The sequence below is a fragment of the Oncorhynchus masou genome, chromosome 18 (assembly GCF_036934945.1).
Source record: "Oncorhynchus masou masou isolate Uvic2021 chromosome 18, UVic_Omas_1.1, whole genome shotgun sequence".
NCBI classification, from domain to species: domain Eukaryota; kingdom Metazoa; phylum Chordata; class Actinopteri; order Salmoniformes; family Salmonidae; genus Oncorhynchus; species Oncorhynchus masou.
The window spans coordinates 35,840,211-35,853,905 of record NC_088229.1 but is presented as its reverse complement, the minus strand read 5'-3'; the positions used below and the strand labels follow the sequence as shown (position 1 = coordinate 35,853,905).

Below are 13,695 nucleotides of genomic sequence, written 5' to 3'. Positions count from 1 at the left end.
TTATGTCTTGAGAGAATTGAGACATGGATGGTGTATGTGTGCCATTCAGAGAGTGAATGGGCAGGACAAAAGATTGAAGTGCCTTTGAATGGGGTATGGTAGTGTATCAAGAATGATCCGCCACTGAAAGGACATCCAGCCAACTTGACACAACTGTGGGAAGCATTGGAGTCAACATGGGCCAGCATCCCTGTGGAACACTTTTGACACCTTGTAGATTCTGTTCCCTGACGAATTGAGGCTGTTCTGAGGGTAAAAAAGGGGGGTGCCACTCAATATTAGGAAGGTGTTCCTAATGTTTGTTATACTCCGTCTATACAGTTGAAGTCGGAAGTTTACATACACCTTAGCTAAATATATTTAAACTCAGTTTTTCACAATTCCTGACATTTAATCCGAGTAAGTAAAAATTCCCTGTTTTAGGTCAGTTAGGATCACCACTTTATTTTAAGATTGTAAAATGTCAGAATAATAGTGGAGATTTATTTCAGCTTTTATTTCTTTCATCACATTCCCAGTGGGTCAGAAGTTAACATACTAATTGAGTGTATTAGGTAGCGTTGCCTTCAAATTGTTGAACTTGGGTCAAACGTTTTAGGTAGCCTTCCACAAGCTTCCCACAATAAGTTGGGTGAATTTTGGCCCATTCCTCCTGACAGAGCTGGTGTAACTGAGTCAGATTCGTAGGCCTCCTTGCTCGCACATGCTTTTCAGTTCTGCCCACAAATGTTCTATAGGATTTTTGCAAAGCACCCACACAACATGATGCTGCCTCCCCCATGCTTCACAGTTGGGATGGTGTTCTTCGGCTTACAAGCCTCCCCCGTTTTCCTCCAAACATAACAATGGTCATTATGGCCAAACAGTTATATTTTTGTTTAATCAGACCAGAGGACCTTTCTCAAAAAGGTACAATCTTTGTCCCCATGTGCAGTTGTAGACTAGTCTGGCTTTTTTTATGGCGGTTTTGGAGCAGTGACTTCTTCCTTGCAGAGCGGCATTTCAGGTTATGTCGATATTGGACTCGTTTTACTGTGGCTATAGATATGTTTGTACCTGTTTCCTCCAGCATCTTCACAAGGTCCTTTGCTGCTGTTCTGAGATTGATTTGCACTTTTCGCACCAAAGTACGTTCCTGTCTAGGAGACAGAACGTGTCTCCTTCCTGAGCAGTATGATGGCTGCGTGGTCCCATGGTTTTTATAATTGCGTACTATTGTTTGTACAGATGAATGTGGTACCTTCAGGTGTTTGGAAATTTCTCCCAAGGATAAACCAGACTTTTCGAGATCTACAATTATTTTTCTGAGCTCTTGACTGATTTCTTTTGATTTTCCCATGATGTCAAGCAAAGAGGCACTTGAAGGTAGGCCTTGAAATACATCCACAGGTACACCTCCAATTGACTCAAATGATGTCAATTAGCCTATCAGAAGCTTCTAAAGCCCCGGCATAGTTTTCTGGAATTTTCCAAGCTGTTTAAAGGCACAGTCAACTTAGTGTATGTAAACTTCTGACCCACTGGAATTGTGATAGTGAAATAGTCTGTCTGTTAACAATTGTTGGAAAAATAACTTGTCATGCACAAAGTAGATGTCCTAACCTACTTGCCAAAACTATAGTTTGTTAACAAGAAATCTGTAGGGTGGTTGAAAAACGAGTTTTAATGACTCCAACCTAAGTGTATGTAAACTTCCGACTTCAACTGTATATATCTCTATGGGCCCATGTGGTCCTCCTGTCTGTTTTGTCTCTCTGTGGTTTCAGTAGCCTGCCGTTTGGCCTGTCATCCGGCTGCCGCTCTGTGCCGAGACACTCAGACAGCCATGGGGGAGGAAGCTGCAACAGACAGCCAGCCGTCTGAGATAACTATTAGCATTGTTTCAACCTGTCTCTCGCAGAATGATTTCACATCTACTCTCCAGTTGTGTCTTTTCAACACGTGCAAGACTTGGCAATTCCCCCAGCAACCGAGTTTAAAGTTTCTTTACCAGGCTAAAAAAATCATTTTTTTACAACTCCAAAATGACGGCTTCATTGGCTTTGCGGTCAGAAATGCATGGAAAAAATGTTAGCTTTTTTAGGGCATTTAGTAGCCTCATGGAGTGCTCAGGGCTGGAATGTGCACAAAGTATAGGAGCTCCTCGACTTAATGGTAGGCTATGCTAACGTTACACCCTCAGGCTCCACAAACAGGACATAGAATTAGACCACAATACCAAATAACAAATAAAAAATATTTTACTGTTTTTGTCACGTTCTAGGCATTTCTTCACGACTCGCAAGGCAGTATAATTTTTTTTAATGTATTTTTTATTTAACCTTTATTTAACCAGGTAGGCAAGTTGAGAACAATTTCTCATTTTTACAATTGCGACCTGGCCAAGATAAAGCATAGCAGTTCGACACATACAACAACACAGAGTTACACATGGAGTAAAACAAACATGCAGTCAATAATACAGTAGAAAAATAAGTCTATATACCTTGTGAGCAAATGAGGTGAGATAAGGGAGGTAAAGGCAAAAAAGGCCATGGTGGCGACGTAAATGCAATATAGCAAGTAAGACACTGGAATGGTAGATTTGCAGTGGAAGAATTTGCAAAGTAGAAATAATGGGGTGCAAAGGAGCTAAATAAATAAATACAGTAGGGGAAGAGGTAGTTGTTTGGGCTAAATTATAGATGGGCTATGTACAGGTGCAGTAATCTGTGAGCTGCTCTGACAGCTGGTGCTTAAACTAGTGAGGGAGATAAGTGTTTCAGAGATTTTTGTTCCAGTCATTGGCAGCAGAGAACTGGAAGGAGAGGTGGCCAAAGGAAGTATTGGTTTTGGGGGTGACCAGAGAGATATACCTGCTGGAGCACGTGCTACAGGTGGGTGCTGCTATAGTGACCAGCGAGCTGAGATACAGGGGGACTTTACCTAGCAGGGTCTTGTAGATGACCTGGAGCCAGTGGGTTTGGCGACGAGTATGAAGCGAAGGCCAGTCAACGAGAGCATACATGTTGCGGTGGTGGGTAGTATATGGGGCTTTGGTGACAAAACGGATGGCACTGTGATAGACTACATCCAATTTATTGAGTAGGGTATTGGAGGCTATTTTGTAAATGACATTGCCGAAGTCGAGGATCGGTAGGATGGTCAGTTTTACGAGGGTATGTTTGGCAGCATGAGGGAAGGATGCGTTGTTGCGAAATAGGAAGCCAATTCTAGATTTAACTTTGGATTGGAAATGTTTGATGTGAGTCTGGAAGGAGAGTTTACAGTCTAACCAGACACGTAGGTATTTGTAGTTGTCCACATATTCACAAGTCAGAACCGTCCAGAGTAGTGATGCTGGATGTGCAGGCAGCGATCGGTTGAAGAGCATGCATTTAGTTGTGCTTGTATTTAAGAGCAGTTGGAGAGTTGTATGGCATTGAAGCTTGTCTGGAGGGTTGTTTACACAGTGTCCAAAGAAGGGCCAGAAGTATACAGAATGGTGTCGTCTGTGTCGAGGTGGATCAGAGACTCACCAGCAGCAAGAGCGACATCATTGATGTATACAGAGAAGAGAGTCGGCCCATGAATTGAACCCTCTGGCACCCCCATAGAGACTGCCAGAGGCCCGGACAACAGGCCTTCCGATTTGGCACACTGAACTCTAGCAGAGAAGTAGTTGGTGAACCAGGCAAGGTAATCATTTGAGAAACCAAGGCTAACGAGTCTGCCAATGAGGATGTGGTGCTTGACAGAGTCGAATGCCTTGGCCAGGTCAATAAATACGGTTGCACAGTATTGTTTCTTATCGATGGCGGTTAAGATATCGTTTTGGACCTTGAGCGTGGCTGAGGTGCACCCATGACCAGCTCTGAAACCAGATTGCATAGCGGAGAAGGTGCGTTGGGATTCGGAATGGTCGGTAATCTGTTTGTTGACTTGGCTTTCGAAGACCTTAGGAAGGCAGGGTAGGATAGATATAGGTCTGTAGCAGTTTGGGTCAAGATTGTCCCCCCCCCTTTGAAGAGGGGGATGACCGCAGCTGCTTTCCAATCTTTGGGAATCTCAGACGAGGTTGAACAGGCTAGTAATAGGGGTTGCAACAATTTCTGCAGATAATTTTATAAAGAAAGGGTCCAGATTGTCTAGCCCGGCTGATTTGTAGGGGTCCAGATTTTGCTGCTCTTTCAGAACATCAGCTGACTGGATTTGGGAGTAGGAGAAATGGGGAAGGCTTGGGTGAGTTGATGTGGGGGGTGCAGTGCTGTTGACCGGGGTAGGGGTAGCCAGGTGGAAAGCATGGCCAGTCGTAGAAAAATGCTTGTTGAAATTCTCAATTATAGTAGATTTATCAGTGGTGACAGAGTTTCCTATCCTCAGTGCAGTGGGCAGCTGGGAGGAGGTGTTCTTATTCTCCATGGACTTTACAGTGTCCCAGAACATTTTTGAGTTTGTGTTGCAGGAAGAAAATTTCTGCTTGATAAAGCTAGCCTTGGCTTTTCTAACTGTGTATATTGGTTTCTAACTTCCCTGAGAAGTCGCATATCACGGGGGCTGTTCGGTGCTAATGCAGAACGCCATAGGATGTTTTGTGTTGGTTAAGGGCAGTCAGGTCTGGAGAGAACCAAGGGCTATATCTGTTCCTGGTTCTAAATTTCTTGAATGGGGCATGCTTATTTAACATGGTGAGGAAGGCATTTTTATTTTTTTTTTTTTTAAATAACCAGGCATCCTCTACCGACGGGATGAGGTCAATATCCTTTCAGGATACCCGGGCCAGGTCGAATAGAAAGGCCTGCTCGCTGAAGTGTTTCAGGGAGTGTTTGAATGTACATAGAACAGTGATATATATATATATATAAGGCCCTTCTCTCTCTCTCCTCCTCTATTTCTACCTCTGCTTTTCTGTGAAGTACAGCTGCTTTCACTTCATTTACCTTTCTTTACCTCTATTTATCTATCTATTTATTTTCTCTCTCCCTACAGCTAACCTGAACCCAATGTCCCACACCCAGCACTGTGTGACAAGCATGGGTGCCCCGTCCTACAGCTGCAGCGGTCTGGGAGAGGAGGGGGAGTGGGACATCGAGGGCTCTGTAGAGGGCACTCCAGACAGGAGGCAGCAGGCCCACCGAGGGAAAGGCCTCAGCTTCCTGCTCAAACAGGAGGACATGGAGATCCAGGACGCATACATCCGCCTCTACAGCCGCCTTGACATCGCTGTCCGAGAAATGAGGCAGTACGTCACCCAGATAGATGTGTAAGTACACATATGTGACAATCCTCGCTAAGTACCCATGTCAGCGATCTCAAACTGGTGGCACGCGAGCCAGACACGGCCCATGAACCGATATAATGCGGCCCGATATACTGTATGTATGCGTATCATTGCTAAATATCTGAATTTAATTGTTCAGCTTTACCCAAGGTACCCCAATAGTGTGAGTACCCAAATAATACACACGTAGGCACCCAAAATGACATGAGTTGTTTTAGAATCGCCAAATTATATATCACCGTCGTTTATTTTTAGTTCCTGTCGTCTATTCGTTGACATTTTCCTTTGAAGATCTTTTATTAAGCTGCATGAATATGGAAAGCTGGAAGGCCAAGATATTATGAAACCATTGTCCCCAGGCAGCCTTCCTGAGACCCACGCCAAACCCCTTTGTCTGACTGCCCTTTCTGCTTGTTTAATGTGGATACTTTCAAAACAGGGGAATTTGTCACTCCAAAACTGTTTATGGATTGGGCTAACAGCAACAGGCCGTGAAGCCACTGCCCCAGTGTGCACATATAAAAGCAATAAATGTGAGTCCACATTATAAGAACATCTCTACTTTACTATTCATGTGTTTTCTCCTCCTATGTGACGGTCGATAACTGCAGCCTGCTGTCGTCCATCACGGAGCCCACCCAGCCGCAGGGCAGCGAGCCCCCAGCCTACGAGGCCAGCCAGCCCCCCTCTGTGGCCCCTGAGGAGGGGGACCAGGAAAAAGCAGAGCACGGGGGCATCAAGAGGGTCTGCTTCAAGGTGACTGAGGAGGACCAGGAGGACTCGGGCCACGACACCATGAGCTACAGGGACTCGTACAGGTAAGAGAAGATGAGAGTTGAGATAAGATTCACTTTGTTGTCCCCCAAGGGAAATTTGTCTTGGACGTTTTAAATTGGTGCTTCTTCCCAATCAAATCATTATAGAGCCTTTTTTTACATCGGCAGTAGTCACAAAGTGCTTTATGGATGCCCAGCCTAAAACCCTTAAGGGAGGGCAAAGCAGAAGCACATAATACAATATAAATCACCATCATACTAAAAGTAGTGCAATGGGTTAAAAGGTGGAGGTGGAGGAGGAGGAGGAGGAAGTGATGTAGATTACCCCTAACCATGTTTAGATATGTCTTCATCCACTGTAATGGTTGAGGTTAGTATTGGGGGTAGGATTATCTGATTCTATTTCTGTGCTGGGCAATTATCTTGTGGGTGAAAGACAGAGGAGAGGTGTCACTTATCCAATGCGACCTCACAACAGGGTCCGTCATTCCAATGCTACTCCGTTTCCCTTAGGCACTGATCTTGGATCAGCTCCCGAGTGGCGCAGCGGTATAAGGCACTGCGTCTAAGTGCTAGAGGCGTCACTACAGACCCTGGTTCGATTCCAGGCTGTATCACCGTGATTGGGCGGTGCACAATTGGCCCAGCGGCGTCCGGGTTTGGCCTCCATTGTAAATAAGAATATGTTCTTAACGGACTTGCCTAGTTTAATTAATTTTTTATTTTTATAATTCTCGCCAATGAGAATGTGCTTCATGGTAAAGTGAACATAGAAAACTGAATGTATAGTAATAAAAAGATGGGTGTTTCCATGAGCCAGCTTCATATGAAACCAACAACAAAGATCTCCCTCTCTCTTTTTATTTATATTTCCCACTGTGATGGCATCGGGTTCCTTCCGACTCTCCCAATAGGTTCCAGATGTGGGGAGTCGAGTCACACATAAAAAATAAAAAAAGGAATCGGGGAGCTCAACATGAAATGTATTCAGTGATGTCACTGTGCTACCTCCTCGCTAGCTTGAGTTCATTCAGATGGTTGTTGGCAGCGGTGGTAGTGTCTTTCAGGCACCGGTCCACGGCCTCCGCCCACTACCACCCACTAAGAGCAGTGGTCAGCTCCTGGCGAGAGTGCAGTGTGTAATAGAGGCTAAATGAGTAGCTTGCGCTTCTCTCGCTCTCTCTCTCTCTCTGCCCAGTCTGTCATTACAGCAAGCGCAACTCCTTCTAGCCAACAGCCACCCACAGTACAGGGTCTAGTGAGCTCCCTCAGGTTGCATCTGCAGTGACACCCTATTCCCTATACAGTCCACTACTTTTGGCCAGACCCTCATGGGTTCTGGCCAAAATAAGTGCACTACACTGAGTGTGCAAAACATTATAGATTGACCAGGTGAACGCTATGGTCCCTTATTGATGTCTCTTGCTAACTCAGTGTAGGTGAAGGGGAGGAGCCAGGTTAAATCAGGATTTTTAAGCTTTTAGACAATTGAGACATGGATTGTGTATGTGTGCCATTCAGAGGGTGAATGGGCAGGACAAAAGATTGAAGTGCCTCTTAACAGGATACAGTAATAGGCGCCAGGTGCACCGGTTTGAGTGCGTCAAGAACTGCAACGGTGCTGGGTTTTTCATGCTCAACAGTTTCCTATTTGTATCAAGAATGGCCCACCGCCCAAAGGACATCCAACCAACTTGACACAATTGTGAGAAGCATTGGAGTCAATGTGGAACGCTTTCAATACCTTGTTTAGAGTCCATGCCCTGACGAATTGAGGCTTGTTAGGAAGATGTTCCTAATGTTTTGTACACCGTGTATGAGTCTTTCCAGAAGTAGTGCACTACATAGGGAATAGGGTGCTAACCTCACACAGAAGAGGCTGGGAACGAGATTTTCATTTAGCTTGTTAGTAGAAATATATATGGAGAGGGTGCTATAGGTTTGATACGGGATGGGATGAGTTGCCCGGCCGTCCAATGTGCTCCGGGACGAGAAGCACTTTATAAATGCATGACGTTCATGATGATTGGAGAGAAAGACACAACGATAGGTGGGGAGAGATGAAGAGAGCCAGACAAAACACAAAGGAGGAAGGATATGGTAAGGTGAAGGTCAACAGCAAAAGGCTTGGGGAGAGTCTTGGAGAGGAAAATAGAGGGGCGAGGTCACCACAGTGAAAGACGGCGAGTGAAAGGAGGAGGAGAGGAATGAGCAGATGGATGGGTGGACGCAGACAGTGAAAGAGGTAATTGTACACCCACCACCAGTCTGGTTTGTTTGTCTCTTAGACAGTCAGTCTCGTCACATCTGGTGAGGGTGGGCCGCTCCAAACCTGCCACGAGATGCGACTAAATTTAGAACCCTCTCCCAGGAGAACTTGTGTGAGTGTGCACGAGTGCCTGAGTGTGACCGTGTGCGTGGAGGAGAGAGTCAGAGCCAAAGCCCTGGGTGTATTACGTAACGGTTGGCACTTCAGCCCCAGTTTGTCGGGAATGATCCAGCATCCCATTTATAAGACGCAAACAGTGTCAGAGACAAGACTGACTCACTAAGAACCCCCTAACCCAGGGATGGGTAACTTTGATGGGGATGGGAGCCCAAAATGCTGAACTCATCATGAGGGGCCGTAGTTGCCCGTGGGTCTGGGTACCCACATGTGCATAGCCCCCCCCCCCCCCACACACACACACTGTGAGGAAAAACATTTTAGCAGCCCCCCTATTAACAGTAGAGAGAACATTTTTACATGATGGTGTTAATTTCCTCCAATTCTACACAATTTGCCATGGGCCGAGCAAACGTTGCAGTTTTAATGCAAGTTTTCTGCATTTTACACATTTTACCAATGGGCAAAGAGAAGATTTAGCCATTTTATAACACATTTCATACAATTATACTAATTTTGCCATGGGGCGGAGAGGAAAACGTTCTGTTTTAAAGATAATTTCATGCAATTCAACAAATGTTTCCATAGGGTAGAGATAAATATTTGCAAATTTAATGAGACACAGCATGGCTGTGGACACCTGCTTGTAAAGTATGTGGACACCTGTTTGTCAAAGATCTCATTCCAAAATCATGGGCAATAATATGGGAGTTGGTCGCCCCCCTTTGCTGCTATAGCCTCCACTCCTCTGGGAAGGCTTTCCACTAACTGTTGGAACATTTCTGGGGGGGCGACAAGAGCTTGAGTGAGGTCGGGCAAGGATGTTTGGTGATTAGGCCTGGCTCTCAGTCAGCGTTTCAATTCATCCCAAAGGTGTACGATGGGGTTGGTGCAGGCCAGTCAAGTTCCAGAGTTGCGCAATGGTCTAAGACACTGCATCTCATTGCAGGCTGTGTCACTGCAGTACCTGGTTTGAATCCAGACTGCATCACATCCAGCCGTGATTGGGAGTCCCATAGGGCGGCACACAATTGGCCCAACATCTTCCGGGTTTGGCCCGGGTAGGTCGTCATTGTAAATAATAATTTGTTCTTAACTGACTTGCCCAATTAAAAAAATTAAAAATAAAAGTTTCTTCCACACCAGTCTCGACCAAACATTTTTTTGTATGGATCTCATGCTGAAACAGGAAAGGGCCTTCCCCAAACTGTTACCACAAAGTTGGAAGCACATAAAATGTAATTTTATGCTGTAGCGTTAAGATTTCCCTTCATTGGAACTAAGGGTCCTAGCCAGAACCATGAATCAGCCCCAGACCATTATTACTCCTCCACCAAACTTTACAGTTGGTACTATGCATTCGGGTAGGTAACGTTCTCAAGGCATCCACCAAACCCAGATTCGGTCTTCCCTCCACTCCAGCCAAACATTTAGCATTGTGTATGGTGATCTTAGGCTTGTGTTCGGCTGCTTGGCCATGGAGACCCATTTCATGAAGCTCCCGACAAACAGTTCTTGTGCTGACGTTGCTTCCAGAGTTAGTTTGGACCCGAGGACACAATTTTTACAAGCTTTAACACTTGGCAGTCAAATTCTGTGAGCTTGTGTAGCTTACTACTTTGCGGCTGAGCCGTTGTTGCTTCTAGACATATCCACTTCACAATAACAGCACTTACAGTTGACCCGGGCAGCTGTAGCAGGGCAGACATTTGACAGACTGACTTGTTGGAAAGGTGGTGTCCTATGACGGTGCCACGTTGAGAGTCACTGCTCTTCAGTAAGGCCATTCTACTGACAATGTTTGTCTATGTAGATTGCATGGCTGTGTGCTCAATTTTATACAATATTATTTTTTTCATCAATCTACAGACAATACCCCATAATGACAAAGCGAAAACAGGTTTATAGAAATGTTTGCAAAAGTATTAAAAATAAAAACAAGTTATTTATATAATTATTTAGACCCTTTGCTATGAGACTTGAAATTGAGCTTCGGTGCATCCCGTTTCCATTGATCATCCTTGATGTTTCTACAACTTGGAGTACACCTGTGGGTAAATTCAATTTATTGGACATGATTTGGATAGGTACACACCTGTCCATATAAGGTCCCGCAGTTGACAGTGCATGTCAGAGCAAAAACCAAGCCATGGGATCAAAGGAATTCTCCGTAGAGCACCGAAACAGGACTGTGTCGAGGCACAGATCTGCGGAAGGGTACCGAAAAGCTTCTGCAGCATTGAAGGTCCCCAAGAACACAGTGGCCTCCATTCTTAAATGGAAGAAGTTCGGTGAAGAAGTTCTGATGGTCACTCTGACAGAGCTCTGGATTTCCTCTGTGGAGATGGGAGAACCTTCCAGAAGGACAACCATCTCTGCAACACTTCACCAATCAGGCCTCTTATGGTAGGGTGGTCAGACGGAAGCCACTCTTCAGTAAAAGGCCTGTTTTGGAGTTTGCCTAAAGGCACCTGAAGGACGCTCAGACCATGAGAAACAAGATTCTCTGGTCTGATGAAACCAAGATTGAACTTTTTGGCCTGAATGCTAAGCGTCATGTCTGGAGGAAACCTGGCACTGCTCATCCCTACGGTGAAGCATGGTGGTGGTAACATCATGCTGTGGGGATTTTTTAAGCTGCAGAAACTGGGAATCTAGTCCGGGTCGAGGGAAAGATGAACGGAGCAAAGTACAGAGAGATCCTCGATGAAAACCTGCTCCAGAGCACTTAGGACCTCAGACACAGCCAAGACAACACAGTGTGTTCGGGACAAGTCTCTCAATGTCCATGAGTGGCCCAGCCAGGGCCCGGACTTGAACTTGAACATCTCTGGAGAGACCTGAAAATAGCTGTACACGATGCTCCACATCCAACCTGACAGCGCTTGAGAGGATCTGCATAGAAAAATGGGAGAAACTCTCCAAATACAGGTGTGCCAAGCTTGTAGTGTCATGCTGTCCAAGGTGCTTCAACAAAGTAATGCGTAAAGGGTCTGAATACTTATGTAAATGTGATATTCCAGTGAATATATTTATTTTTGCAATGTTTTTGAAAAACCTGTTTTTTTGCTTTGTCATTATGGGGTATTGTGTATAGATTGAAAAACATAACATTCATTTATTTTAGAATAAGGCTGTAACGTCACAAAGTATTAGTATTTATTATTTTTTGTTTGTTTGTGGAAATTCACCCGAGGGCCTTCAAAAAGGGGGGTGGCCCACGGGTCGCCCCTCCCTGCATTATACTGACGTTGCATCCAGTTCACATTGTGGGCCTTTTTTGTTTTGCCGAGCTCGATGATTATAGGAACCCAAAACAAGGCGATTACTTTAACGGGAAGCGCGATGACAATGCTACTTCTGTCTCCTTAAATTGGTATGATTCAGCATTGACATCATAATGCCAAGACGTACACAACATTCACAAAGAGTAGCTGTGTAATCTGCAATTTGCAACACAGTAAATCTTCTCTGCGCTCACACTCATCATCTTTGTAAGACCTTCCGTTGAAAATATCCTGCAAAGCCATCCAAAGGCATTTTAGGCAAGATGAGACACATATCTAGCTATTAAAATGTATTGAAAATGTAGGGGTAATAGGAAGAGAATAAATCTTCAGCGTTAAAGGCGTAGTTCAGTGAAAGCACATATGTTTTTCCTTACCATAAGGACAAGGAGTGACAGCAATCCACTCTTTGGTTTTGTTAAACTAGCCACTGACAACAAATGGAAACACATTTATAAATGTATGTTTTTCAAACCCTTTTAAGGCAAAACTATAAGTTAAATCTTTTGGGATGGTAGAGGCATCTCCTTTAATGTTTAACTATCATTTGACTTCAACTTACCTGGTGTTTATTAATCAAATTCTTGTTTGGCACACTGGTGTAGCCACAAGTTACAACAGTTCGGTGGAATGCATTTTAGTCACGCCAATGAAGTAAGTTGATGTTGTTTGTGAGAAGCATTTGATTACTACTCTCTCTGACGATATTTCATACAGTCAGTCGGATTATTTGACTGGATAATTACAAGACAGACTCCACATTTGACTTGGTGTTTTTTCTGAAGGGAATGAACTCTGGTTTGTTATTCAACTGTTTCTCTCTGTGTCTCTCTCTGTGTGTCTCTCGCTGTCTCTTTCTCTGTGTGTGTGTGTATGAACTCCTGTCTGTGTGTTGCAGTGAATGTAACAGTAACAGGGATTCTGTCCTGTCATACACAAGTGTGCGTAGCAACAGCTCTTACCTGGGGAGTGACGAGATGGGTTCAGGTAAGAAACAGTTAATGAAGACCAGAATAAGATGTTCATACCCCTCTAGCATTAAAGAAGCCACATTGGTTTGCCTTATGTGGGAAAATGTTCAGAATCTCCTTGTAAATGGTGTCCAGTTTATTCTTTATTTATTTTTTTCTTTCTTTCTTCCGGTCTTTCTTTCATCCGGTCTCTTTCTTTCTTTCTTTCTTTCATTCCTTCTTTCTTTCTCAGGTGACGAGCTGCCCTGTGACATGAGGATTCCCTCAGACAAGCAGGACAAGCTGCATGGCTGTCTGGAGCACCTTTTCAACCAGGTGCAGCATCTCTACCACTATCCTCTGTGCAATCAGCTTCAATGGCTTTGCCAACCCACATCTCACTCTGTTTTTGTAAGCCATGCTTTTAATGGTTACCACGGTGTTGTGTGTAATGTAAACACTGCTTGGCACTAATATCATACACCAACATGCGTACACACACTTACACAGATGTTCTCTCTCACACACACATACTCACTCTCGCTTTCTCTCTCTCTCTCACACATACACACACAGCTTTTCCATTAGCCTTCAGAAACATTTGGCACAGATCATGTTTATCGTAATCAGTAGTAGTAATCATCTGCAGTACTTTGTTTTGCAATCTCTTTGTCATCTTCCTCGCATCTCCTCTTACACATCTCATGCCCTTTGACCTCTCCCATACTCCCTGAGGGACACGGCCATTTTGGCTTCCGTCAATTACCCAGGGCCCCTGTTTCCTGTTGTTGTTGTTAAGGGACTGAGGCCAGCCTCTGTCTGACTGGTTGTGACTGTCATCTGCAGGTGGATTCCATCAATAGCCTGCTCAAAGGGCCCGTCATGACCAAGGCCTGCGAGGAAACCAAGCACTTTCACCCCGACCACACTCAGCCAGGTGCCCGCTACATTTAGTGTGTGTGAGTGTGTAAGGTATGCCTGGGTGCATGTTTGTTTAGAGAGAGAAAGAGACTTGTCTGGGTATCACTGAGAAGTG

At 44.7% G+C, this 13,695-nt stretch overlaps 1 protein-coding gene across 1 annotated transcript in view; it reads left to right on the top strand.

Annotated features, from left to right (window-relative positions):
• The window catches only part of prex1 (phosphatidylinositol-3,4,5-trisphosphate-dependent Rac exchange factor 1), a 118,466-nt gene that overhangs the window by 95,329 nt on the left and 9,442 nt on the right, over positions 1–13,695 (top strand). The window contains exons 25-29 of the mRNA XM_064923138.1: positions 4,969–5,242; positions 5,872–6,078; positions 12,608–12,696; positions 12,913–12,995; positions 13,506–13,596. Coding sequence (XP_064779210.1) covers positions 4,969–5,242; positions 5,872–6,078; positions 12,608–12,696; positions 12,913–12,995; positions 13,506–13,596 — 744 coding nt within the window. The remainder of the gene's footprint in view (positions 1–4,968; positions 5,243–5,871; positions 6,079–12,607; positions 12,697–12,912; positions 12,996–13,505; positions 13,597–13,695) is intronic.